Here is a 24676-nt window from a genome sequence, read left to right on the forward strand (position 1 = left end):
GGGTGTTGGGTTTTTCCTCCTTTGCCTTTTGTCAGTGAGGTGGGCTCTGCGGTCTTCTTCAAAGGAGGCTGCTGCCCGCCAAACTGTGAGGCGCCAAGATGCACGGTTTGAGGCGTTATCAGCCCACTGGCGGTGGTCAATGTGGCAGGCACCAAGAGATTTCTTTAGGCAGTCCTTGTACCTTTTCTTTGGTGCACCTCTGTCACGGTGGCCAGTGGAGAGCTCGCCATATAATACGATCTTGGGAAGGCGATGGTCCTCCATTCTGGAGACGTGACCCATCCAGCGCAGCTGGATCTTCAGCAGCGTGGACTTGATGCTGTCGACCTCTGCCATCTCGAGTACCTCGACGTTAGGGGTGTGAGCGCTCCAATGGATGTTGAGGATGAAGCGGAGACAACGCTGGTGGAAGCGTTCTAGGAGCCGTAGGTGGTGCCGGTAGAGGACCCATGATTCGGAGCCGAACAGGAGTGTGGGTATGACAACGGCTCTGTATACGCTTATCTTTGAGGTTTTTCAGTTGGTTGTTTTTCCAGACTCTTTTGTGTAGTCTTCCAAAGGCGCTATTTGCCTTGGCGAGTCTGTTGTCTATCTCATTGTCGATCCTTGCATCTGATGAAATGGTGCAGCCGAGATAGGTAAACTGGTTGACCGTTTTGAGTTTTGTGTGCCCGATGGAGATGTGGGGGGGCTGGTAGTCATGGTGGGGAGCTGGCTGATGGAGGACCTCAGTTTTCTTCAGGCTGACTTCCAGGCCAAACATTTTGGCAGTTTCCGCAAAGCAGGACGTCAAACGCTGAAGAGCTGGCTCTGAATGGGCAACTAAAGCGGCATCATCTGCAAAGAGTAGTTCACGGACAAGTTTCTCTTGTGTCTTGGTGTGAGCTTGCAGGCGCCTCAGATTGAAGAGACTGCCATCCGTGCGGTACCGGATGTAAACAGCGTCTTCATTGTTGGGGTCTTTCATGGCTTGGTTCAGCATCATGCTGAAGAAGATTGAAAAGAGGGTTGGTGCGAGAACACAGCCTTGCTTCACGCCATTGTTAATGGAGAAGGGTTCAGAGAGCTCATTGCTGTATCTGACCCGACCTTGTTGGTTTTCGTGCAGTTGGATAATCATGTTGAGGAACTTTGGGGGACATCCGATGCGCTCTAGTATTTGCCAAAGCCCTTTCCTGCTCACGGTGTCGAAGGCTTTGGTGAGGTCAACAAAGGTGATGTAGAGTCCTTTGTTTTGTTCTCTGCACTTTTCTTGGAGCTGTCTGAGGGCAAAGACCATGTCAGTGGTTCCTCTGTTTGCGCGAAAGCCGCACTGTGATTCTGGGAGAATATTCTCGGCGACACTAGGTATTATTCTATTTAGTAGAATCCTAGCGAAGATTTTGCCTGCAATGGAGAGCAACGTGATTCCCCTGTAGTTTGAGCAGTCTGATTTCTCGCCTTTGTTTTTGTACAGGGTGATGATGGTGGCATCACGAAGATCCTGAGGCAGTTTACCTTGGTCCCAACAAAGCTTGAAAAACTCATGCAGTTTGGCATGCAGAGTTTTGCCGCCAGCCTTCCAGACTTCTGGGGGGATTCCATCCATACCTGCCGCTTTGCCACTTTTCAGTTGTTCGATTGCCTTATATGTCTCATCCAGGGTGGGAACCTCATCCAGCTCTAGCCTTAGGGGCTGTTGAGGGAGCTGGAGCAGGGCGGAATCTTGGACTGAGCGGTTGGTACTGAAAAGAGATTGGAAGTGTTCTGACCATCGGTTGAGGATGGAGATCTTGTCGCTGAGGAGGACTTTGCCATCTGAGCTGCGCAGCGGGCTTTGGACTTGGGGTGAGGGGCCGTACACAGCCTTTAGAGCCTCGTAGAAACCCCTGAAGTCGCCAATGTCCGCGCTGAGCTGTGTTCGTTTGGCGAGGCTAGTCCACCACTCATTTTGGATCTCCCGGAGTTTGCGCTGAAGATGGCTGCATGCGCGACGGAAGGCTTGTTTTTTCTCTGGACAGGACGGCTTTGTAAGGTGAGCCTGGTGGGCAGCTCGCTTCTTTGCCAGCAGCTCCTGGATTTCCTGGCTGTTTTCGTCAAACCAGTCCTTGTTTTTCCTGGAGGAGAAGCCCAGTACCTCTTCAGTGGATTGCAGTATGGTAGTCTTCAACTGATCCCAGAGGGTTTCAGGGGACGGGTCTGTGAGGCGGGTTGCAACGCCGAGCTTTGCTTTGAGGTTTGCCTGGAAGTTTCCTCTCGCTTCGTCTGACTGCAGTTTTCCAACATTGAACCTCTTTCTGGGGGCTTTATTGTTCCTGGGCTTTGGCTTGAAGTGAAGGTTGAGCTTGCAGCGAACCAGCCGGTGGTCAGTGTGGCATTCCGCGCTAGGCATGACCCTGGTGTGGAGCACATCTTGTTTGTCACTTTCTCGCACCAGGATGTAGTCCAGGAGGTGCCAGTGTTTGGATCGGGGATGCATCCAGGTGGTCTTAAGGCTGTCCCTCTGCTGAAAAAGGGTGTTTGTAATGACAAGCCGCTGTTCTGCGCAGAGCTCCAACAGGAGGCGCCCATTGTCGTTGCACTTGCTGACGCCATGCTTGCCCAGGATTCCTGGCCAGGTTTCTGAGTCTTTGCCGACACGAGCGTTGAAGTCGCCCAGGATGACAACCTTGTCGGCTGTAGGGGTACGTTGGATGAGGTTGCGCAGGTCGGTGTAGAACTTGTTCTTTTCTGCTGGTTCCGCCTGGAGGGTTGGAGCATAGACACTGATGAGGGTGATGTGACGCTTGTTTTGAAGTGGGAGTCGCATGGACATGATTCGGTCCGAGAGGCCTGTCGGAAGGTTTTCGAGTTTGGAAGCAATGAAGCTCTTGACCATGAAGCCTACACCAGATAGGCGTCGTTCATCCGAAGGCTTGCCAGACCAGTAGAGTGTGTAGCCCGTGCCGCGTTCTTGGAGGCTGCCTACATCTGCCAGGCGGACTTCACTGAGAGCGGCTATGTCGATGTCAAGTCTGAGGAGTTCATGTGCAATGAGGGCAGACCGACGTTCAGGTCGGTGGCTGTCAGTCTTGTCTAGCATGGTTCTGATGTTCCAGCATGCTAGCTTGAGTTTGTGAGCATCTTTTGAGGGGGAGGACGTGGAGGGGGGAGGACGTGGAGGGGGGAGGACGTGGAGGGGGGAGGACGTGGAGGGGGGAGGACGTGGAGGGGGGAGGACGTGGAGGGGGGAGGACGTGGAGGGGGGAGGACGTGGAGGGGGGAGGACGTGGAGGGGGGAGGACGTGGAGGGGGGAGGACGTGGAGGGGGGAGGACGTGGAGGGGGGAGGACGTGGAGGGGGGAGGACGTGGAGGGGGGAGGACGTGGAGGGGGGAGGACGTGGAGGGGGGAGGACGTGGAGGGGGGAGGACGTGGAGGGGGGAGGACGTGGAGGGGGGAGGACGTGGAGGGGGGAGGACGTGGAGGGGGGAGGACGTGGAGGGGGGAGGACGTGGAGGGGGGAGGACGTGGAGGGGGGAGGACGTGGAGGGGGGAGGACGTGGAGGGGGGAGGACGTGGAGGGGGGAGGACGTGGAGGGGGGAGGACGTGGAGGGGGGAGGACGTGGAGGGGGGAGGACGTGGAGGGGGGAGGACGTGGAGGGGGGAGGACGTGGAGGGGGGAGGACGTGGAGGGGGGAGGACGTGGAGGGGGGAGGACGTGGAGGGGGGAGGACGTGGAGGGGGGAGGACGTGGAGGGGGGAGGACGTGGAGGGGGGAGGACGTGGAGGGGGGAGGACGTGGAGGGGGGAGGACGTGGAGGGGGGAGGACGTGGAGGGGGGAGGACGTGGAGGGGGGAGGACGTGGAGGGGGGAGGACGTGGAGGGGGGAGGACGTGGAGGGGGGAGGACGTGGAGGGGGGAGGACGTGGAGGGGGGAGGACGTGGAGGGGGGAGGACGTGGAGGGGGGAGGACGTGGAGGGGGGAGGACGTGGAGGGGGGAGGACGTGGAGGGGGGAGGACGTGGAGGGGGGAGGACGTGGAGGGGGGAGGACGTGGAGGGGGGAGGACGTGGAGGGGGGAGGACGTGGAGGGGGGAGGACGTGGAGGGGGGAGGACGTGGAGGGGGGAGGACGTGGAGGGGGGAGGACGTGGAGGGGGGAGGACGTGGAGGGGGGAGGACGTGGAGGGGGGAGGACGTGGAGGGGGGAGGACGTGGAGGGGGGAGGACGTGGAGGGGGGAGGACGTGGAGGGGGGAGGACGTGGAGGGGGGAGGACGTGGAGGGGGGAGGACGTGGAGGGGGGAGGACGTGGAGGGGGGAGGACGTGGAGGGGGGAGGACGTGGAGGGGGGAGGACGTGGAGGGGGAGGACGTGGAGGGGGAGGACGTGGAGGGGGAGGACGTGGAGGGGGAGGACGTGGAGGGGGAGGACGTGGAGGGGGAGGACGTGGAGGGGGAGGACGTGGAGGGGGGAGGACGTGGAGGGGGGAGGACGTGGAGGGGGGAGGACGTGGAGGGGGGAGGACGTGGAGGGGGGAGGACGTGGAGGGGGGAGGACGTGGAGGGGGGAGGACGTGGAGGGGGGAGGACGTGGAGGGGGGAGGACGTGGAGGGGGAGGACGTGGAGGGGGAGGACGTGGAGGGGGGAGGACGTGGAGGGGGGAGGACGTGGAGGGGGGAGGACGTGGAGGGGGGAGGACGTGGAGGGGGGAGGACGTGGAGGGGGGAGGACGTGGAGGGGGGAGGACGTGGAGGGGGGAGGACGTGGAGGGGGGAGGACGTGGAGGGGGGAGGACGTGGAGGGGGGAGGACGTGGAGGGGGGAGGACGTGGAGGGGGGAGGACGTGGAGGGGGGAGGACGTGGAGGGGGGAGGACGTGGAGGGGGGAGGACGTGGAGGGGGGAGGACGTGGAGGGGGGAGGACGTGGAGGGGGGAGGACGTGGAGGGGGGAGGACGTGGACCTGTCCTCGGGCCTGCGCAAAAGGAGCTTTTAGGTGGAGTGCAGTGCGCGCAGTACTGCCCGATACGGGCAGGAGCAAGGGGGAGACGGCGGCCCCGGCCTCGGTCGTGTGAGGCAGGCGGAGGCCCCGATACGGGCAGAGAGTGGGAGGCGGCGGCCCCGGCCCCGGCCCCGGCCCCGGCCCCGGCCCCGGCCCCGGCCCCGGCCCCGGCCCCGGCGAAGGGTAGACGGCGGCGGCGGCGGCGGCCACGATACGGGCAGGAGCAAGGGGGAGACGGTGGCCCCGGCCTCGGTCGAGTGAGGCAGGCGGAGGCCCCGGTCCGGGCAGGGAGTGGGAGGCGGCGGCCCCAGTCCAGGCACAGGGTGAACTGCGGCGGCCTCGGCCCTGGTCCGGGCAGTATGGACCGACCTAGGAGGGGAGGCAGACCCCTCCAGCCCGGGTAAGAAACCTGCATAGGAGAAGGCCACTCCGATATAAAACCTACGACCCAAGGACCTCGCTGCCACGTCCCAGCTTGCTTGGCCACGGCACACGAACCATGGGTTACATACATACACACATTTTAAAACCAATCTTATTTGAAATACTGAAGAATTCATATTCAGGAACTTTACAGAAACAATGGAGAATGTTATGTACATTTCAGAAGATGGTGCTAAATGAAATGACATCATGAAATGAATAGACCATTGGATTGGAGACAGGCTGGCTGGTTGAATAACTACAAGGTGCTCACTCAAAGGTCAATGAGAAGTTTTGTTTATCTAAGACAACAGATGGGAGCAGAAGGATAACTCCTGTTTGCTGAAAAAGGTGGGGGTTTTTGCAAGTGAGAGTCACATGGGCTTTGTGTGTGTGTGTGTGTGTGTGTGTGTGTGTGTGACTGAACAGTCATGGCTGAAATAAGCCAGGAGAAGTTTGTTGGAAACAGAAAGCTCCAGAGTGGCGGATGGCTGGAAGTGATATCTGTCTGATCTTTCTCTTGGAATAAGGGGAACAGAAAGGAACTCTGTAGTAGCCTGAAAGAAAGAGGTTATCATTTGGAGAACCCTGATGGGAAAGTTTCATCAGCGAGACATTGAGGTGATTAATGGTGGTACCTCAGTTGTGGAAATCCAGGAACAACAAATCTCTCTCTGCAAACCCTACGAGAACCTTCCTGAGTGGTAAACATTTGCCTTTCGAGCACCCAAGCCTGGTGAACATTATACATGTTAAATTCTGTGCACAGTCTAAGAATTGCCTGCAACCAGAGAACTTGGAAGAAGGAGAAATGAGATTGAACTGTGAACCAAATAACTTTTCTTAAATTTACACATATGTGCTTAGAATTCATACATGTGTGCTTAGAATTAGAAGGGGGTTAATTTGGGTTAGTTAAGTTAATAGAGATAAGTTAGTTTGATTCTGTTTTCATGTTTAAAGATGATTAAAAACAACTTTTGTTTAAGTTACTACTTGTCTTGGTGAATGCCTATTGCTGCTAGGTTTTGGGGTCCTTTGGGCTCATAACATAACTAAGATCAGGGCAGCTAAAACTACCCAGACCTTGAAAGAGCTGAATTTAATAGATTTAACAGGTAGCAGGCATCCAAGAGAAAGGGATGATTCCTTTTATTTGAGACAACATGACTCCTACACCAGGATACATTTATTTTTTGGCATCAGCCCAAAAAGAGAGTAGGATTTTGGAAACCGAGTACATAGCGAGACTTTTGTTAGACCATTCCCCTTTGACATTGACAATTGCAATGCCCTATAAACAGATAGGGTGCAGACGGTGCCTTAACTCTGCTGCTGAAGAAGCTGGAGTTTTGTAGCTTTATTAGAAGTCAGATAGACATGTTCTGTGAGACCAAATTAACTTAACAGCAGTCAAATTCCTTCTTTGGGACACTCTTAAGGCATACTTGAGGTCAAATAATTGGATATACAAAAACAGAATATTTAAGGGAGGTAAAGGAATTGGAATAGGAGATTGTGGACTTAGAAGAAGATTTTCAAAAACTCCAACTCAGAAAAAAAATATCAGGGTTTGACAAACAAAAATACTTAAATAACACTCCAAATATATACGATGGAGAAGGCCATACTAAGGTTGAGGCAGAAATAATATGAGCTAAGGGGGAACAAACCCATAAAATCCTCTCCTGGCAGGTGAAAGCAGAGTAGGCCTCAAGAACGATTAATGTGGTCCAGACAGGGGATGACAGGATCTCATATAAGCCACAGAGATAAATGAAACCTTCAGATAATTTTATGAAAATTTGTATAAATCAGAAACATTGGGGAAACCAGAGAAAATAGATGAGTTCCTGTCAAAATTCGAGTTACCAAATTAAAATGCTCCCTTCACAGCTGTTAAGTCTCTGGGGAAGGATGGATTTCCCCCTTTGTTTTACAGATCTCCTAATGCCCATCTTTATGGAGGTGTTGGTGGATCAGGCGGTTGAAGCCCATACACTCCAAGAATCTTTCTCAATGGCAATTCTTGCAGTGATTCCTAAAAAAGATAGAGATTCATTGAAATTGACCTCTTGTAGACCAATTTCAATGCTGAATACGGACTATAATGTACCTGGCAAATAGATTGCTGAAATATTTGGCAAAGCTAACATATGTAAACCAAATGGGCTTTGTGCAAAAGAGACAGGCTGCAGATAACATAAAGCAGACTACTGAATATCATGTATCTGGCACAGTTAAGGGATGATCAACATGTAGCTGTGGTCCTGGATGCTGATAAGGCATTTGATGGGCTAGAATGGAACTTCCTGTTTAAGGTAATGGAGAAATTGGGGCTAGGGCCAACTTTTATAAATTGGATCAGGGTGCTGTATCATGCGCTCAAGACTAAAGTTGTGACCAATGGGCTTCCCATAGCCTTCCCATATTGAGATCTAGGAGACAGGGATGTACATTATCTCCAGTTCTATTCATTTTGGGTATAGAACCATTGGCTAAAGGCATATGACAGGATCCAGACATCAAGGGGTTCTGAGTGGGCTGGGAAGAACACAAAATCAACCTATTTGCTGATTATGTGCTGATATATCTGACAGACCCAGCAAGTTCACTGACCAAGCTTCACTCTACTCTGGAAAATTATAGGAAAGTCCGAGTACAAGATTAATTGGGACAAGAGTGAAATTATGCCACCTACAGAAGAGGACTATGATCAATTTAAAGAAATCAGTCAATTGAAGTGGCCACAAAAGGGAATCAAGTACCTGGGAGTCAGGATGGATAATAATCTCCAAAATTTATATAAACTAAATTATACCCCCTTTCTCAAAAAAATTAGGAAGACCCAAGTTGGTGGGCAGAGTCAATTGTATCAAAATGAATGTGTTGCCAAGGCTTCAGTGCCTCTTCCAGATTTTGCCCATGGCATTGACCCAGAGATTGTTTCAGAATATTAATTCACAGGTAAGTAGGTTCATTTGGAACAGGAGGGGGGGGGGGAAGGGTTTCCATGCAGAAATTAACCTGGGATTAAAGTCTGGGTGGACTGAGATTACCAGGCTTTAAGAAATATTATTGGGCAGCACAATCGAGGTATATCACTTCACTCTTTGAGGGAGGAGGTATACTATCCTGGGCACAAATTGGTCTTTACACGATAAGTGAGAAGATAGCAGAAGACTTTATTTATAAATGCGACTCTAAATTGTAATCTAGTGAACAAAGACACCCCTTATTAAAACATATTTTTTATGTGTGGAACAGGATTAATTAATGCATTGGACTTAAAGTTAGTTCAAAAACAACCCTGACTCAGAATGGCTTAATACCATGGACAATAGATAACAAGATCCTGGACACCTGGTGTCAGAAAGGGATCAGGGCTGTTATGAGGAGGGAAGTAGCTTAAGTCATTTGAACAGTTTAAGTAAATATGATTTGTCAAACAGAACATTCTTTTGGTATCTTCAGTTGAGGTCTTTTTTAAGGGACTAATTAGGTCCAGCAATACTCCTATCAGTGTCCAGTAGCATGGAGGCCTTGATTCAAAAGGGGAACACATGTAAGTTTATTACAGCAATATATTTCTTGCTCCAAGTGGAAAGCCCGAAGTCGGGTCTTCATAAATCTAAGCAGAGGTAGGAGTCAGACTGAACGGTGCTGGTCAGACCTGTGTTGTGATAGCATGACCTCAATTATTAATACTCAATACAGACTGATGCAGTTTAATTTTCGACACTAATTATACTATATGCCGCAGAAATTGAACAAGATTAAGCCAGAAATTTCAGATAAATGTTTTAAATGCAGCATAGAGATGGAAACCTTTATGCACTCAACCTGGTCATGCTCCAAGGCCCTTTTGGGTAGAGCTATGCTAAGTCCTAGAGAAAATCATAGGTAAGAGTTTCCACAGGACCCAGAGTTGTTCCTATTGGGAAACATCATGGACATAAGACTTACGATGAAGCTGTCCAAATTTCAAATCCAATTTGTGTTGATTTCTTTGGTGGTGGCCAGGAAGTGCATAGCGTTAACTTGGATATCTGACTCTCATCTAGGCATTGCGCACTGGAATGCAGAAATGCAGAGCCGTGTTCCCCTGGAGAAAATTACCCATAACTTAATGAGGAAATATGACATCTTCCTTAAAGATTGGCAACTGTACTTGCATTATATAGGTGCAAAATATAGTGAGGTTCCTTGTGCTTTGTCGCTCTGTCTGTTCCCACCTACCCTCTCCTTTGAAGGGGGCGGGGTCATCTTAATCAGGTTGTACTACAATTATGGTTTTTTTTCTGAGAGTTTTCTTTTGCTTTTTTGTAAGAATTTTTAAAGGGTAACTGTTTTGTTTCATTTTTTGTCCCTAATTTGTCAGGAAGATAAAGGAATACAGAAAAATGCTACAGGAAGGAGGGATGAAGGCTCATTTAATGCAACTGTTTCTTTTTTAGGATAATTGTCTATTTAATTGGGACAGGGGACGATGACAGGGGATCAAAAACTGGACTTGACAGTGAAGCTTGGAGAATGTAATTTTTTAAAAATCATGGATTATTATGGATTGTTGACTGTATGAGTTTGAAAAATTATAAATATGTATATATATATTTTTAAACTGTCATGTCATACTAACCCACAAAAATCAGAAAGTTTTTAGTTTAGGTTGCTGATGTATCCTAAATTACCTAATTTAATAAGGAATACTAGTAGCAATACAAAATTCCCAGAACTAAATAAATAAACTCTATTTACTCCAAATACAAACCATCAGAGTTGTTTTCTTCACCAAATAGGACTGATTGTGTGTTGCTAGGCATGTCCATCAATTCCATTGTGTTACTTCTGGATATATGCAGTACTTGTAAACGCCTAACAGTGACTAAATCGATCTCCCCAAGACCTGACTCAAGCTGCTTCACTACTTGCTTCCCAGGATGGCTGGTAAATACTGTAATCTGTGAAGGCAAGAAATAAAGGTTAATGATTAATTAGTTTACATTTGGAACATAAATTTGTGGAATTATTTTGTGCCCATTGTCTTTGGTGGTGTTATGCTGAGTTTGGCAGTCAGTGTTTGGAGTCTAAGGTACCTCAGAACAGAATACTGGTCAAAGAGTTCTGTCACTGTTCAAGTACTTCACTCAAATGGGTGTCCTTTAAGCAGAAGCCTTTAATTATGAAATTACCTAGCAAGAATAAGTCACCTGGCTTTTTAAAGTCCCTATCTTAGCTGCACAACGCTATGTTCAACGCTTATCTTGGGTGTTTGCAAATCTGGTACTACAGATTTCTGAGTGCTCCCAGAAACAGAAATGCATTGAAAGACTGTATTTAAGCACTGCCCAACACAAGAAACTTAAATTCCTGTGCTCAGTGGTATTAATTTTATCCTAATTTGTGGGTGACAATTCCCTTTGAGGAAATATACAAATAAAGAGAGCTCGTAAGCAAATAGATCCAATTTCTGATTTCTTGCTCCATCCAATACTACTGTACTTTAAAATTAAACAAGAAATTCTGCAGATGCTGGGGTTGAATGCAGTACTCAGATGTGCTGGAGAAACTCACCAGGTCATGCTGCATCCATGAGAAGTGAAGCATAACCACCTTTTTGTACCTGGGCCCTTTGTCAGGTTAAAGCAGAAATAGGCAAGTACCTGAATAAAAAGGCAGGAGAAAGAGGAGAGAAGGGAGGAAGGGATGGAGGAGAAGCAGAGGCTAGCAGGTCTGAGGTTAATACAGATAGGATGGTGGAAGAGAAAGAAGATGAGAAGTGGTGGGGGGTGGTGGTGGAGAGGGCAGAGGGCTGAAGGGTAACTCCCTGATAGAAAAAGGAAGGGTAGAGCTACCCACGGCCCTCTCTGGCTGACTGCAGTCTGATAGGAAGTTAAGGATTTGCTCCTTGTTTAACAATGTGTAAACAAATGCCACAGGTTACAATCCTTTGATCCAATTTCTGTAAGTCAGAAAAAAAGCCAGCTGAAGCACATTGAAGTTGATATCACATGTGAAGTACTATAGGGAAATAACACCTGTAGTAGAATGTATTGCACTTGGAAGTGCCCAGTTAAGTTTCCAGATCATAAATATCTCAACAGAAATAGCTGTCAAAATTTTGAACAAAAAGACATTTCTGCCACCTACTATGTGATTCCACCACCAAATATATATTCCCCTCTCCTCCCCTCTCCGTCTTCCACAGGGACTGCTCCCTCTGTGACTCTCTTGTCCACTCCTCCCTCCTCAACAATCATCCCCTTGGGACCTACCCCTGAGACTGCAGGAGATGCCCCACTTGCACCCACATCTCCACCATTTGAGGCTCCAAACAGTCTTTCCACGTGAAGCAACATTTCACTTGTGAATTTGCAGGGGTCATCTACTTCATCTGGTGCTCCTGCTGTGGTCTCCTCTACATTGGAGAGACTGGATGCAGACTGGGAGATTGCTGAGCACTTCAGCTCTGTCTACTCCAAAATAGCATGGATTTCCCAGTGGCAGTTTATAACGTCCCATTCCATTCCCTTGCCACCATGTCTGTCCATGGTCTCAAGTACTGCCAGACTGAGACCACCTGTAAATTGGAGGAATAACACCTCATCTTCTGACTGGGCACCCTCCAACCAGATGATATTAATATCGACTTCTCTGGCTTTAATTAAACCACACCCCCCCGGCCCCATTCCCTTTTTCCCCCATAGTCTCTCCATTCCCTGTCTCCTTTTGCACAGACATGATAAATCCTACCTAGTCCCTTATCATTAACACCTTTTGTTGGTCTGGATTCCTCCCCCATTGTTTGAATTCTGAGACTATCTGATATCTCCTGCTTCTGCCTTTTCTGATGTTTCCTTGAAGAAGGGCTCAGGCCCGAAACATCCACAATATATCTTTGTCTCCTCTAGATGATGAAAGGACCATCTGAGTTCCTCCAACATTTTGGTGTGTTTGCTACAATCACAGCATCTGCAGCTTATCATGTTTCAAAAAGAATTTTATGTACAATTTAAAAGTGTCATAAATAGGGAGAGGTTACATGATGTGGAGAGGGTAGGAGGCAGGATCCCAGAGCTCCTGAAAGAGAGAAAATTAAAGGAAAGAAAATTTTAAAGAAACTGCCAGAATATGTACAGGGGATGTAGAAACAAGGCAGGAATGTAAAAATGTAAAAAAAAAAAAAAATGAAATTCCACAGCCAAGAATGGTAAGGAAACAGCTCTGAAATTGAAAACCAGAGCTGAGGAGCCTGGCAGGGCCGTGTTGAGGCCCATGGAAGAAACTGCCACATCAAAAGAACAGCCTGCCCAGCAGAAGGACTCCATTCTGGGAGAGGTCGTGGTTCCAGACTATCAGAAAGCAGAAGGAAGCCTCAAGACCAACAAGGGAGGAAAATCTTCCACCCCACCGTCCCTGCCACAATGATGGTCTCAGCAGGCATGGTGTTTGCGAGTCGGAGGGACAGAAAGTGGCGGAGACTGGCTTGAGGCAGTGCGTGAAGAGATTGGGAGGTGTGGGCGCCAGCTCTGACCTCGAAAGGTGGTGTGGCTCACCTGGGCTCCAGTGGTGGATCTAGTCCGGAGTCAGACAAAGCATCAGCCCCGGCGGGATGGGCCCCGGCGGGATGGGCCCCGGCGGGATGGGCCCCGGCGGGATGGGCCCCGGCGGGATGGGCCCCGGCGGGATGGGCCCCGGCGGGATGGGCCCCGGCGGGATGGGCCCCGGCGGGATGGGCCCCGGCGGGATGGGCCCCGGCGGGATGGGCCCCGGCGGCAGCCCCAGGTTGCAATGGACAAGAATGGTCCGTGGCATTGGGTCAGCTGAGGAGATGAGCCCCACAGATGAGGAGAGTGGCAGCAATGAAAATGAAGAGACTGGAGCTGGTGCTGAGGTCCCAAGTAATCCTGCAGATGGAGGAGAGAGCCCACAAGGAGCATCAAGCTGCAAGGGCAGAGGGTTAAAGAGACAATGCACACAGGGTTGCTTAGAGCCTTCCCTGAGTGACATCATGAGACACTTAGCCTTATGGAGGACAGGCTCTCCCACTCAATGGAAAAGGGGGCTGAGGACATGGGGAGAAAACTGGATAAGATTGATGGGAAGCGTAGCGGAGGTTGAGGAGAAGGTGGGGGAATCCAAGGACGTTATAAATAGCATGGGGAAGAAAATAGACACCCTTGTGAAAGAAAAATACCGGATATGGGAGAAATTGGATGCCCTCGAAAATTACAGCAGGAGGAAAAATATTAAGGTAGTGGGATTAAAAGAGGGAACAGAAGAGCAGAACCCTGTATGTTTTTTCCAAACCTGGATTCCCAGGGTGCTGGGCGAAGGCGCTCTTGGGAAGAGAATAGAGAGAGAGAGGGCATACAGGTCCCTCATCCTAAAACCTGGCCCTGGGCAAAGACCATGCCCCGTCCTGATAAAGCTACTGCAATAGCAGGACAGAGAAGAAATTTTGAAGGCATTGGCAGTTGGGGCTAAAAAGGTGGCCCCATGGGTTTTTTTAAAACCCTGTTATCAGTGTACCACTCTTAAAAGCCAGAAATGCATTAGAACCAGCAAAAAGATTAATTCAGCAGAAGGGCTATGAGTGTGTGCTAAGGTACCTGGCCACCCTTAAGGTGGTGGTGTTTCTGGTGTGGGGAGGCGGGGAAAAAAAGTTTATTACTGACCTGGAAAGGGCACAACAAATGGCAGAAGATTTGCCCATGCTAATGGATAAAAGGAAGAACTAAGGTTGAAGTGGGAACTAATCTACAAAATATATGGACTTATTGTGGATAGGAATGTATTCTGGTATTAATAGCGAGAGGAAAGTACAGAGAATGAGGTTAGAGTTATTACAAGTGAATGTTACATTGGTATTTCTCTTTTTGGGAGTGCGGGAAGCAGAGGATGGGTGTAAACTGCACAAACTGTAAGGGGGGGTGGGGGGGGGGAGTGTTGGTGACATCCGGAGAAGTGTGGTCACTGAGTAAATGGGGAGTGGGAATAATTCAAGGGTTGTGAGGGGAGCGCAATAGGGAGTCAAGCAAAAGCATGTTTATAAATGGTATTTCTTTACTTTTTTGTGGTTAGTTGTTTTAATTTTTCCTGTCTTTTTTTCTTGCTTGTGATGTATAGTGCCTTAATTTGTATTAATGTGTTCTTTTTTATTTTAAGGTAGCTAATTATTTTAGCTTTTTTCTGTTTTTATCCTTCAAGGTCTGGCATGGTTCAAGCGGTTGGGGACATAATAAGGGGCTGGATGAGGATGGATCTCTGGGCAATGAAGGTACAAAGGAAACATTGGTATGATAACCCCTGGGACAATGACAAAGTTAAGGTTTGCGAGTTTCAATGTAAACTGTCTGAATGGAATGATTAAGAGAAAAAGAGTCTTGGCACACACTTAAGAAATTGGGAGTGGGCCTGGCCTTCCTCCAAGAAACTCATTTGACAGAATTAGAACACCAAAAATTAAAAAGAGGATGGGTGGGCCAGGTACTGGCCTCCTCATTTGGTTCAAAAGCAAGGGGGGGGGGGGGTGGCAATTTTGATTGGGAAGAGTGTTCTAGTGAGAGTGCAGAATGTGATGATGGATAAAACAGATAGATTTGTAATGGTGCACTGTCAAATATATTCAGAGTCCTGGACCCTGGTGAATCTATACACCCCCAATATAGATGATTAAAAATTTATGCAAAATATCTTCCTGAGATTGGCAGAAGCAAAACGGTTTATTGTAATTGGCAGAGATTTTAACTTTTGTCTGGATCCTGTTTTGGACAAGTCAACGAAAAGAATAGTGAAAACAAAGGTGGCCCATGTGCTATTGCCGGTATGAGGGAGCTGAACTTGATAGACGTGTAGAGATGGAAGCATCTGAGGGAGAGGGATTATTCCTTCTACTCAAGACAGCATGACTCCAACTCTAGAATATATTTTTTTCCTGGCTTCAGCCCATATAGAGGGTAGGATCATGGAGGCTGAGTACATGGTGAGACTACTTTCAGATCACTCTCCTTTAGTAGTTAGGATAGAGATGCCAGACAAACAGGAAACGCAATACAGATGGCATCTTAATGCATTGCTGTTAAAGAATCCGGAGTTTTGTAGCTTTATAAGAGAACAGGTAGATCTATTTTGTGAGGCAAACTGCACCTCCACTCCAGATGAATTCCTTTTATGGGACACCCTCAATGCGTATTTGATGGGTCAAATAATTGGATATACTAAAACAATAAAGAAAGAATATGAGAGGGAGGTGAGTGAATTGGAGCAAGAAATCGCTCGTTTAGAAAAGGATTTTCAAAAGTCTGGCTTGGAGGACTAATATAGGGTCTTAGCAAATAAGAAAATAAAGTATAACACGCCTCAAACATATCGTATTGAAAAGGTCTCAACAAAAATATTATGAATTGGGAGAGAGAGCCCATAATGTCCTGGCATGGCAGTTGAGAGCAGAACAAGCCTCAAGAATGATCAATGCCGTACAAATGGGGGATGGCAGGATCTCTTAAACCAAAGGAAATTAATGATGCCTTCCGGGAATTTTATGAAGGTTTATACAAATCAGAATTTGAAAGAAATCCAACAAAATTGGTGAGTTGCTCTCCAAGCCAGAGTTGTCAAAGGACAAGAAGATCTAGATTGTCCTTTTATGAAGGAAGAAATAGTGAACACATTGAATTCATTGGAGAGGATTGGTTTCCATCTGAGTTCTATAAGGAATTCAAGGATCTGTTGATACCTCTTTACATGGAGGTGATAGATCAGGCAATGGAGACCCATAGATTCCCAGAATCTTTTTTTGACAGCAATCATTATGATGATTTTGAATAAAGATAAGGACCCGTTAAAGTCATCCTCTTACAGGCCTATTTCACTATTAAATACAGATTATAAGATAATAGCTAAAGCCCTGGCAAACAGATTGGTGAAGCATTTGCCAGAACTAATCATGGGCTTTGTACAAAAAAGGCAGGCAGCTGACAACGTGGGGAGACTGCTAAGTATAATACATTTGGCACAAGTCAGAAATGAAGGGGGTCTCATCGTGGCTCTCGATGCAGAAAAGGCATTTGACAGATTAGAGTGGGACTTCTTATTCAAAGTCCTGGAGAAAATGGGGCTAGGGCCAACTTTCATTAATTGGATAAGGGCGCTGTATCATGCGCCCAAGACGAAAGTTGTGACTAATGGGCAAATTTTCTCAGCCTTCCCACTTACAAGGTCAAGCAGGCAGGGATGCCCGCTATCTCCAGCTCTGTTCATACTGGACATGGAACCGTTGGCTGAAGTCATTCATCAGGATCCAGACATGAAGGGGCTCCGAGTGGTCCAGGAAGAACATAAAATAAGTTTATTTGCTGATGATGTGCTGATATATTTGATGGACCCAATAAACTTGTTTCTCAAGCTGTGCTCTACTCTGGAAGATCATAGGGAGGTTTCTGGATTCAAGAATAATTGGGATAAGAGTGAGATCATCCCAGTCATGGAAGAGGATTTTAGTTAATGAAGGAAAAATAGTTATCTAAAGTGGCCACAAAATGGGATCAGGTATCTGTGAATCAAAGTAGATATTAATTTAAATAATCTGTACAAATTAACATACCACTTTTCTGGAAAAACTCGAGGAGGATCTGAAAAGGTGGATGTCTGACCATCACGTTGCTGGCAGGGTCAATTGTGTGAAAATGAATGTGCTACCAAGATTCAAGTATCTCTTTCAGACTTTGCTTGTGACATTGCCCAGGGGTTTCTTTCAGCCCTGTTCTCATGGATAAGAACATTCTTATGGAACGGGAATGTAGCCAGGGTCTCTATGGAGAAATTAACCTGGGTGGATTCTGAATGCTGGACTTAAAAAAAAAACAAAAAAAAAACAAAAAAAAACTATTGGGCAGCCCAGCCGAGTGGTGGTGGGGTGGGTGGGGGGGGGAGAGGGGGGAGAGAGGAACCATCCTGGGTACAAATTGGTCTACACTTGGTAGGTGAGAGGGTAGCAGAGGACTTTATTTACAAGTGGGATGCCAAATTGTTATCTGGAAAAACAGACAGCCCCATACTAAAGCAGATTATTCACATTTGGGGTGACACTAATCAGTACTTTGGAATAAAATTGGGGCTGTCTCCAAAACCCCACCCTGACTCCAAACTGACTAATACCTTTGACATTGGGTAACAAGATCCCAGACACCTGGCACAGGAATGGTGTCAGGTGTATAGGGGATTATTACAAGCAGAGGCAATAATATAATTTGAGCATCTTAGGCAGAAGTACGATTTGTTAAAAAAGATATTCCACTGCTACTTTCAGATAAGATCTTTTTTGCAGGACAAACTGGGTTAAACTATGGCCCTACCCAAGTCCAGTGACTTAGAGACCTTGAATCGAAAGGGGATCACCCAGAAATTCATTTTGGCAATGTATTCCCTGCTCCAAGCGGAAGGGCCTAAACAAGGTCTCCATAAATTGATACAGAGGTGGGAGTTGGACTTAGAAATAACAATTGATGAGTGGTGCTAGTCCGACCTACCAGCGTGACTGCAGTAATCAACGCGAGGTACAGGCTGGTGCAATATAATTTTTGCACCAGTTGTACCTGATGCCGGAAAAGATCAACAGATCAAAATCTGAACTGCTGGATCATTGCTTTAGATGCAGCATTGAGATAGGAACCTTTGTGCACGCAACCTAGACATGTACCATGGTGAGGTCCTTCTGGGCAGAACTAGGAGAAGTCTTAGGGAAAATTATAGGAAAAGAATTCCCACAAGTCCCTGAGTTGTACCTGTGAGGTAATATAATGGACATAAGACATAAAATGAAGCTGTCCAAGTTCCAAATGCAATTTGTAATGATCGCGTTGGCAGTAGCCAGGAAGTGCATAGCAGTTACCTGGAAATCTGACTTTTGCCTGAGTATTGTGCAATGGAGCAGGAAGATGTAAGCCTGTGTTCCCCTGGAGAAAGTTATCTATAATTTGAGGGGAAGATATGACACTTTCCAAAAAATGTGGAGCCATATCTGAGACATAAAGGAGCATGGCTGTGAAAAAAGACAACTTTGCCTCTGGGCCTGGCTCACCCCGATTCCTCCCCAATTTCTGGAGGTGGGGGGGATGGGGAGTCTGCCTCAGACCAACCAGGAAAAGTCAGGAAAACAAAGTTAAAATCGGCCCAATCTCTGGCCGCTGGGCCAGGCCCAACCCATAAATCCCCAGTATAATTTACTCCTGTGCTTTGAACGTTTTAATGTCTTAAGTGTTTTTTTTCTTTGGTTGTCTAAGTGTTAAGTGTTTGAGGTCCAGGGAATGGGGTAGTGGGGAGGGAAAAAAGGGGAAGGAGTGTTAGGCTTGGACTCCACAGAGAATTTGCATAGATGGGATTAGGGTAAGTTGTAATTGACACAGGTTTGTGAAAACGGTTGGTGACGTGCGTAAACTGTTGAGTACAATTTTGAAAACTGTAAATAAAATATTTTTTAAAAAGATATAAATAGGTACAATAGCTTACATCAATTTCAACTTATTTCTATAAATCTTGGAAACAAAATTATCTGGGTCGGAATAAACAGAAATTTTCTTGGAAAGTAAGTAATGATGGGAAAAACATTGACATTAATAAATATCATAAATCTGAAAAAAAATCCATCCATTTATTTATTTATTTAGTTTTGAGATGTAGGTAAGGCCAGCAATTAATTGCCCTTGATAGACAGGTGGCGAGTCATCTTTATAAATCATTGCAATTGTTTTGATGAACATGATTGAGCACCAGAATTCAGACCAAGCACCAATGAAGGTTTAAAATAATCGAAGCATGCAGGACATAAATAAATCATTTGGGCCCACCATGTTCACTCTGACCTTCGGTGCTGCCTGACCCTGCTGAGTCCGTTCAGCTTTTCATTGTTCACTCAAGATTCCAGAATCTGCAGTTCTTATGTTTCATTGCCTTTCATCAATGTACTTGTGTAAAATTGATAAGAAAAAGTTTTCAATTTTGCAGAATAACTGACAGTGGGTAAAAATGAATTTCCCAGAAGTAGTTCTGGCGTACAGAATGAAATTTAATTTACCAGTACCAATTTTGTATAATCAGAAATAAATCAATTAATTAGTTAGCCATAATTAAAATAGCATCCTGGAAATCAAAGAAAAAAAAAGACATAAAAGAAAGAATATTTACTTCAATTTCTTCCATCCTGATTATAAAATTGGAAGAAAAAGAAAGAGATTAGTTCATTGCCACAAGTCCGTAGTAATTGCTAAAGGCTGAGCTTCTGAAAGACTCTTCTGTTTGAGCAAAATTAGTTAAGAATCTGTTCTGTTGTCCTGGAACAAAGTCGCAGGATATCAAAGGACTAATTTGTAACCTTTATCATAAAGGATTTTCTTAGCTGAATTAAATTCTTTCCTTCTTCTCAACAGATCTTCACTCAAATTGGGATAGAATAACAAAGGACCTTATCGTTCCCTCACTCCTTTCACAGCAAGAAAGTGCAGAAACTTTATAAATGTAGAACATGGTTTTTGATTAGGGAGAGGTTTTGGTCTCAGAGCCCGATGGGCTCTTTCAATTTCAATCATATTCTCAAAATTATCTTTTCCCAATACTTTATAAATCCAATCTTGAAAGAAGTGAATCGCAGCTGGACTTGCTTTTCCTTCTGGAATACCTACTATTTTAATGTTATTTCTTCTACTAAAATTCTCCAAAGTATCCACTTGATCAGAAAGCTTTTCATTTACTGTAATTAAGCCAGTGGTTGTATTTTCCATTATTAGATACCCTGTCTTCATCACGTTGTACATCATCCTGTACTCTAGTACTTGTCTCTTCCATTTTCTCTCAAAATGTTATACATTTAAAAAAATATTTAGTTCACTACAAACATGGAATATTTTATTAAGGTATTGAGACAAATGATAAAATATCATCTTCCTCTTTTCACAAAATATACATAATATGATTCTAATCGGAACACTATAAAATAATTTGAAGTAACTTTTATTACCTCAACTGAGCAGCTCTTCAGTGACCCTCTGATTGTCACATGCCTCATGTACTGCTTAAACTGTAAAAGGCCATCCTCAACAGCATGTTTTAATGAGCCTTGCTTTTCATGCAAGCACCCTTCTTTTGGCATTGATCTCAGTTCTGAGATGCATGTGTGGAACCTTGGAAAATTTCCTTTCACTTGCTACAGAGGAACAAAAATAATAATTTTAAAAAATTTCAAACCAGTTCATAAGGAAATTTTGCCAAAATTCTCTATTTCTTTTTCTTTGGTGTTTCCTAAACCAAATATGACCCCAAGCACACATGACAGAAGTTGCCAGGTCAGAAAACAGTCTGACTGTTGCCTTGTTCACTTACTCCCAAGTGGCAAATGAAAGTCAAGCACACTCAAACCCAAAAAGCCTGTTGAAATTACAAAATCTTGATTTATATTTAGCCAGTCACAAACATAAAAACACAAAATTGTCATTACAATATAATTGTACTTTATTCATGGGAAATTGTTTTTTGAGGAGATGATCAAGAAATTTGGGAGGGGCAGGGTGGTGAATACTGTATGTATGAATTTTTAGCAAGGCCTTTGATAAGGTCTCACATGGTAGATGTGTCCAAAGGATGAGATCACATGGATTCCCGGGAAAGCTTTCCAATTGAATACAAAATTTGCTTGTGGACAGAGTCAGAGGGTGCTCATGGAGAGCTATTTCGCAGATTGTAAACCTGTTTATCAAGAATAGAGAGGCAATCACCCACCATTAGAAAAAGCACCAAAGAACTCCTCAACCAAGATTCTGTTCTTGATTCTAACCTCAAAATACCCTTCTGGTCTAGATCTAGATCAGCCTGGATTAACAAGGGCTATACCACAGAGTTTAGTGCTGGAATCCTAAATTGCAGATGAAAATTGGAAGTGTGGTGGATAAAGAAAATTGCCTAAGGTTAGAACAGGACCTAGGTCAACTGGGAAAATGGGCAGGGAATGACAGATGGAATTTAACTTAGACAAATGTGATTGGTCTTAGATTCTTCATATATATATTAATGATTTGGAAGAGGTTAGACGTGGCATGATTAGTAATTGCAGACAATATCAAAATTTGTGCTTTAGTGGATAAGAAGAAAGGTTGTCTCAGGTTACAATAGGATCTAGATCAACTGAGAAAGTGGTCAAGGGAATGGCTGATAAAATTTCATAAGACTACAGTGAAGTGATGCATTTTGTGAAGATAAACCAAGTCAAAACATACAATAAATTTTAGGACCCAAGAGAATATTATTGATACTTTGGGTACAAGAATATAATTTCCTGAAAGTGGCAACACAGTTAAACAAAGTGATGGAGATTGTATAGTATACCAAGGCAATGAGTATAGGAAATTGTACATCATGTTATAGTTGTACAAATTGTTGGTTAAGCTGCACTTGTATTCTGGTTGGAGTTCTGCTTGCCACATTATAGATAGGTTGCAATTAAGCCAGAGTGCAGAAAAGACTTATACAAATGTTGCCAATACTGGAGGAAGGCTTAAGCTATAAAGAGTGATGGGATAAGCTGAGGGTGACTTTAAGGAGGTTTATAAAATTGTAGGATAGATAGTCACAATCTTTTTCCCCAGGGTAAGGGACTAAATAATGGGAATAGGCTTATGGCGAGCGAGGAAAGATTTAAAGGCAAACTGAGGGGGTAATCCCTCTGCGGTTCCCTCGTGCACTCATCCCTCTCTGCCCAATGCACCTCCGGCACCTTTCCCTGTGCCCGCAAGAGGTGCAACACTTGAGCTCACACCTCCTCCCTCACCACTGTCCGGGACCCCAAACAGGCCTTTCAAGTGAAGAAACACTTGACTTGTACATCCAGATGACTTATTTACTCCATCCAGTGTTCCCTTTGTGGCATTCTCTACATCAGAGAGATGGGTTGCAGATTGGGAGATTTGTTCTCTCAGCACTTCCTTTCCATTTGCAACCATAATGACCTCCCAGTGGCCAATAATTTCAATTCTGAGTCACACTCCTGCGCTCACGACTGTCCATTTGCTTGTGTACTATTCCACCCAGACCACTTGCAGTTTGGAGGAACACACCTTATTTTTTATCTGGGCACTCTCCAGCCAGATGGCATTAACATTGACTTTACTGCTTTCCATTAAACCTGCTTGCCTTTTCTTTCCCCTCCCCTCTTTCCTGTCTTTCCAATTCTTCCATGCACCCAGCCATCCCTCCTCCGCCTCGTTGCTGCTGTCCCCTCCATCCTTTCTCCAACTCACATCTCCTGCCTTTTGCCACCCCCTTCTTCCCCTCCCCACACTCTTTTGTTCAGATGCCTGCCAGCATTTTCTCAATGAAGGGCTTAAGCCTGAAACGTCAGTTATCTTTACTACATAAAGGACACTGTTTGACCTGCTGAGATTCACCAGCATTTTATGTTTTTACTTCAACCACAGTGTCTACAGATTTTTGCAATTTACTGCTAGGTACAGGGTTGGTTAGGATGGATAGGAAATATTTAGAGGGAAATGGCCAAATGGAGGTGAATGGGACTAGTGAAGATATTTACTTTGGTTGGCATAGTCTAGTTGACCCGGAGGACCTACTTCAATGCTGTTGAACTCTTATGAATCTACTATTCAATTTTGTTATTTTGAACCCTGCAGATCTGCTGATGCAATGTATTTCTCAAAGATAATCTTTCACGTTTGTCTGCTTTGCAGGAAATGACATACTTTTGAGAGAATAAAATCTTTAACTGTAAAAGAAAGCATTTTTAAAACCTTTAAATTGCAAATTAAACAATCCTTGAAAACCCAAAGTTCTGGTGATGTTTCCTTATTGGAGAGCAGCCAAATTTCTGTGGTTTACACTGACTATTGAACAACTTGTGCTTTACACAAATAAAGAGCATCATCTGTCATATTCAGTTGGCCTATGAACTGAATTCAGTTACTCATTTCCTATTAGAAGACAGGCAACTAAATGAGATCCATTTGTACATCTATGTTTGTTATTTTTACATACCACAAAAGGAAGAAGGCATTCCTGTTGATTGTGAACCACATAAAGACTGAAGAGGGGCAGGTGGCATAACCCTTCCAAGCTACAGATTAATGCAAAGAAGTTTTCTAAGGCTTCACAGAGATTGGAGCAAATATCTGACCAGAAAGGAGGCGTAACGTCCACCACAAGGATTCGAGATGGTTGCCTTGTCACGAAAGCAGAGTTGGCTTTATCATTTAAGTTGTTCCTGTTCTCTGAAATTAATCTTTCAGAATTCATTGCATTAAAAATTTATAGTTCCACCAATCCTGCAGATGGTAATCATAATTGAAGGATGGAAAAATAATATTTGTTGTTAGTTTCTGAATGTTGCTGTACTTATTTTCTTGTGAAATCTTTAATTATAACTAGAGTTTCTCAGAGCCTTTAAATGCTGAATAATGCTAACTAGGATGTGTCTATTTTTGCAAAAAAAACCTAAAATATCTTTAATTGAGGCATATTAAATTATGAAGCACTCATATGGATATCCACGAAACATAAAATTAATTAGTAGTGGAATCAGACAATTGTGGACAATGGGATCCAGAGCTCATTCCTTAAAAATGCAATAGAAGCAGAAGCCCTCGTCACATTTAAAATGTGTGAAATGAGCACTTAAAGGGCTGGACATACAGATGGATTGAGAGTTAGGAGATGGAAATAACCTGAGTAGCTTTATTTTTTTTGGGTTGGTATGGGCATGACAAGCCAAAAAGGCTCCTTACACTAAAGCTGTCAATTGTTCCATAGTGCTTCAGTATTTTCTCGTAAGGAAAACAAATCCCTTCTCTTCACCCATAGGGGTGTTTCATAATTTAATACACCCCAGTATATTAAATTTTTTATTATCAAGCCACTTATAGAGATAACATGATCGTGAAGTCTCCTTAGGAAAACACAAAATTCTGTAGACACCATGGTTGAAGTAAAAACACAAAGCTGGAGAAACTCAGCTGGTCAAACAGTGCACTTTATGTAGCAAAGATAGAGATACATAATCCATGTTTTGAGCTTGAGGCTTTGTAACAGTATGTATGTAGATAGAGCTATGTTTTTGGGAACTAAATTGGGAAAGATTTGTTAGAGTAGGTCACATACAAACACTTATAACAGATATTATTTAAAATACTGGAGCTCTGCACCATGGTAGACGTATCAGCTACACAGCTTTTGAACGAGCTTTGAAGAATGCTCAAGAGACTTCATTAATGGATTGTTGTTTGCAAAAGGCAACAG

At 45.3% G+C, this 24676-nt stretch overlaps 1 protein-coding gene across 10 annotated transcripts in view; it reads right to left on the minus strand.

Moving 5' to 3' along the window:
* The window catches only part of m1ap (meiosis 1 associated protein), a 150390-nt gene that overhangs the window by 107995 nt on the left and 17719 nt on the right, over window positions 1-24676 (minus strand). For 6 of the 10 annotated variants that reach the window (XM_069923475.1, XM_069923466.1, XM_069923465.1 and 3 more), the window contains 3 exons: window positions 23420-23663; window positions 20400-20585; window positions 10158-10347 (listed from right to left, as the gene is read on the minus strand). In XM_069923475.1, coding sequence (XP_069779576.1) covers window positions 10158-10347; window positions 20400-20585; window positions 23420-23663 — 620 coding nt within the window. Of the gene's footprint in view, window positions 1-10157; window positions 10348-20399; window positions 20586-23419; window positions 23707-24676 lie in introns of all 10 variants that reach the window. The other 4 variants (XM_069923472.1, XM_069923474.1, XM_069923473.1 and 1 more) reach the window with 1 other exon arrangement.

This window comes from Narcine bancroftii, chromosome 3 (genome assembly GCF_036971445.1).
Source record: "Narcine bancroftii isolate sNarBan1 chromosome 3, sNarBan1.hap1, whole genome shotgun sequence".
NCBI lineage: Eukaryota > Metazoa > Chordata > Chondrichthyes > Torpediniformes > Narcinidae > Narcine > Narcine bancroftii.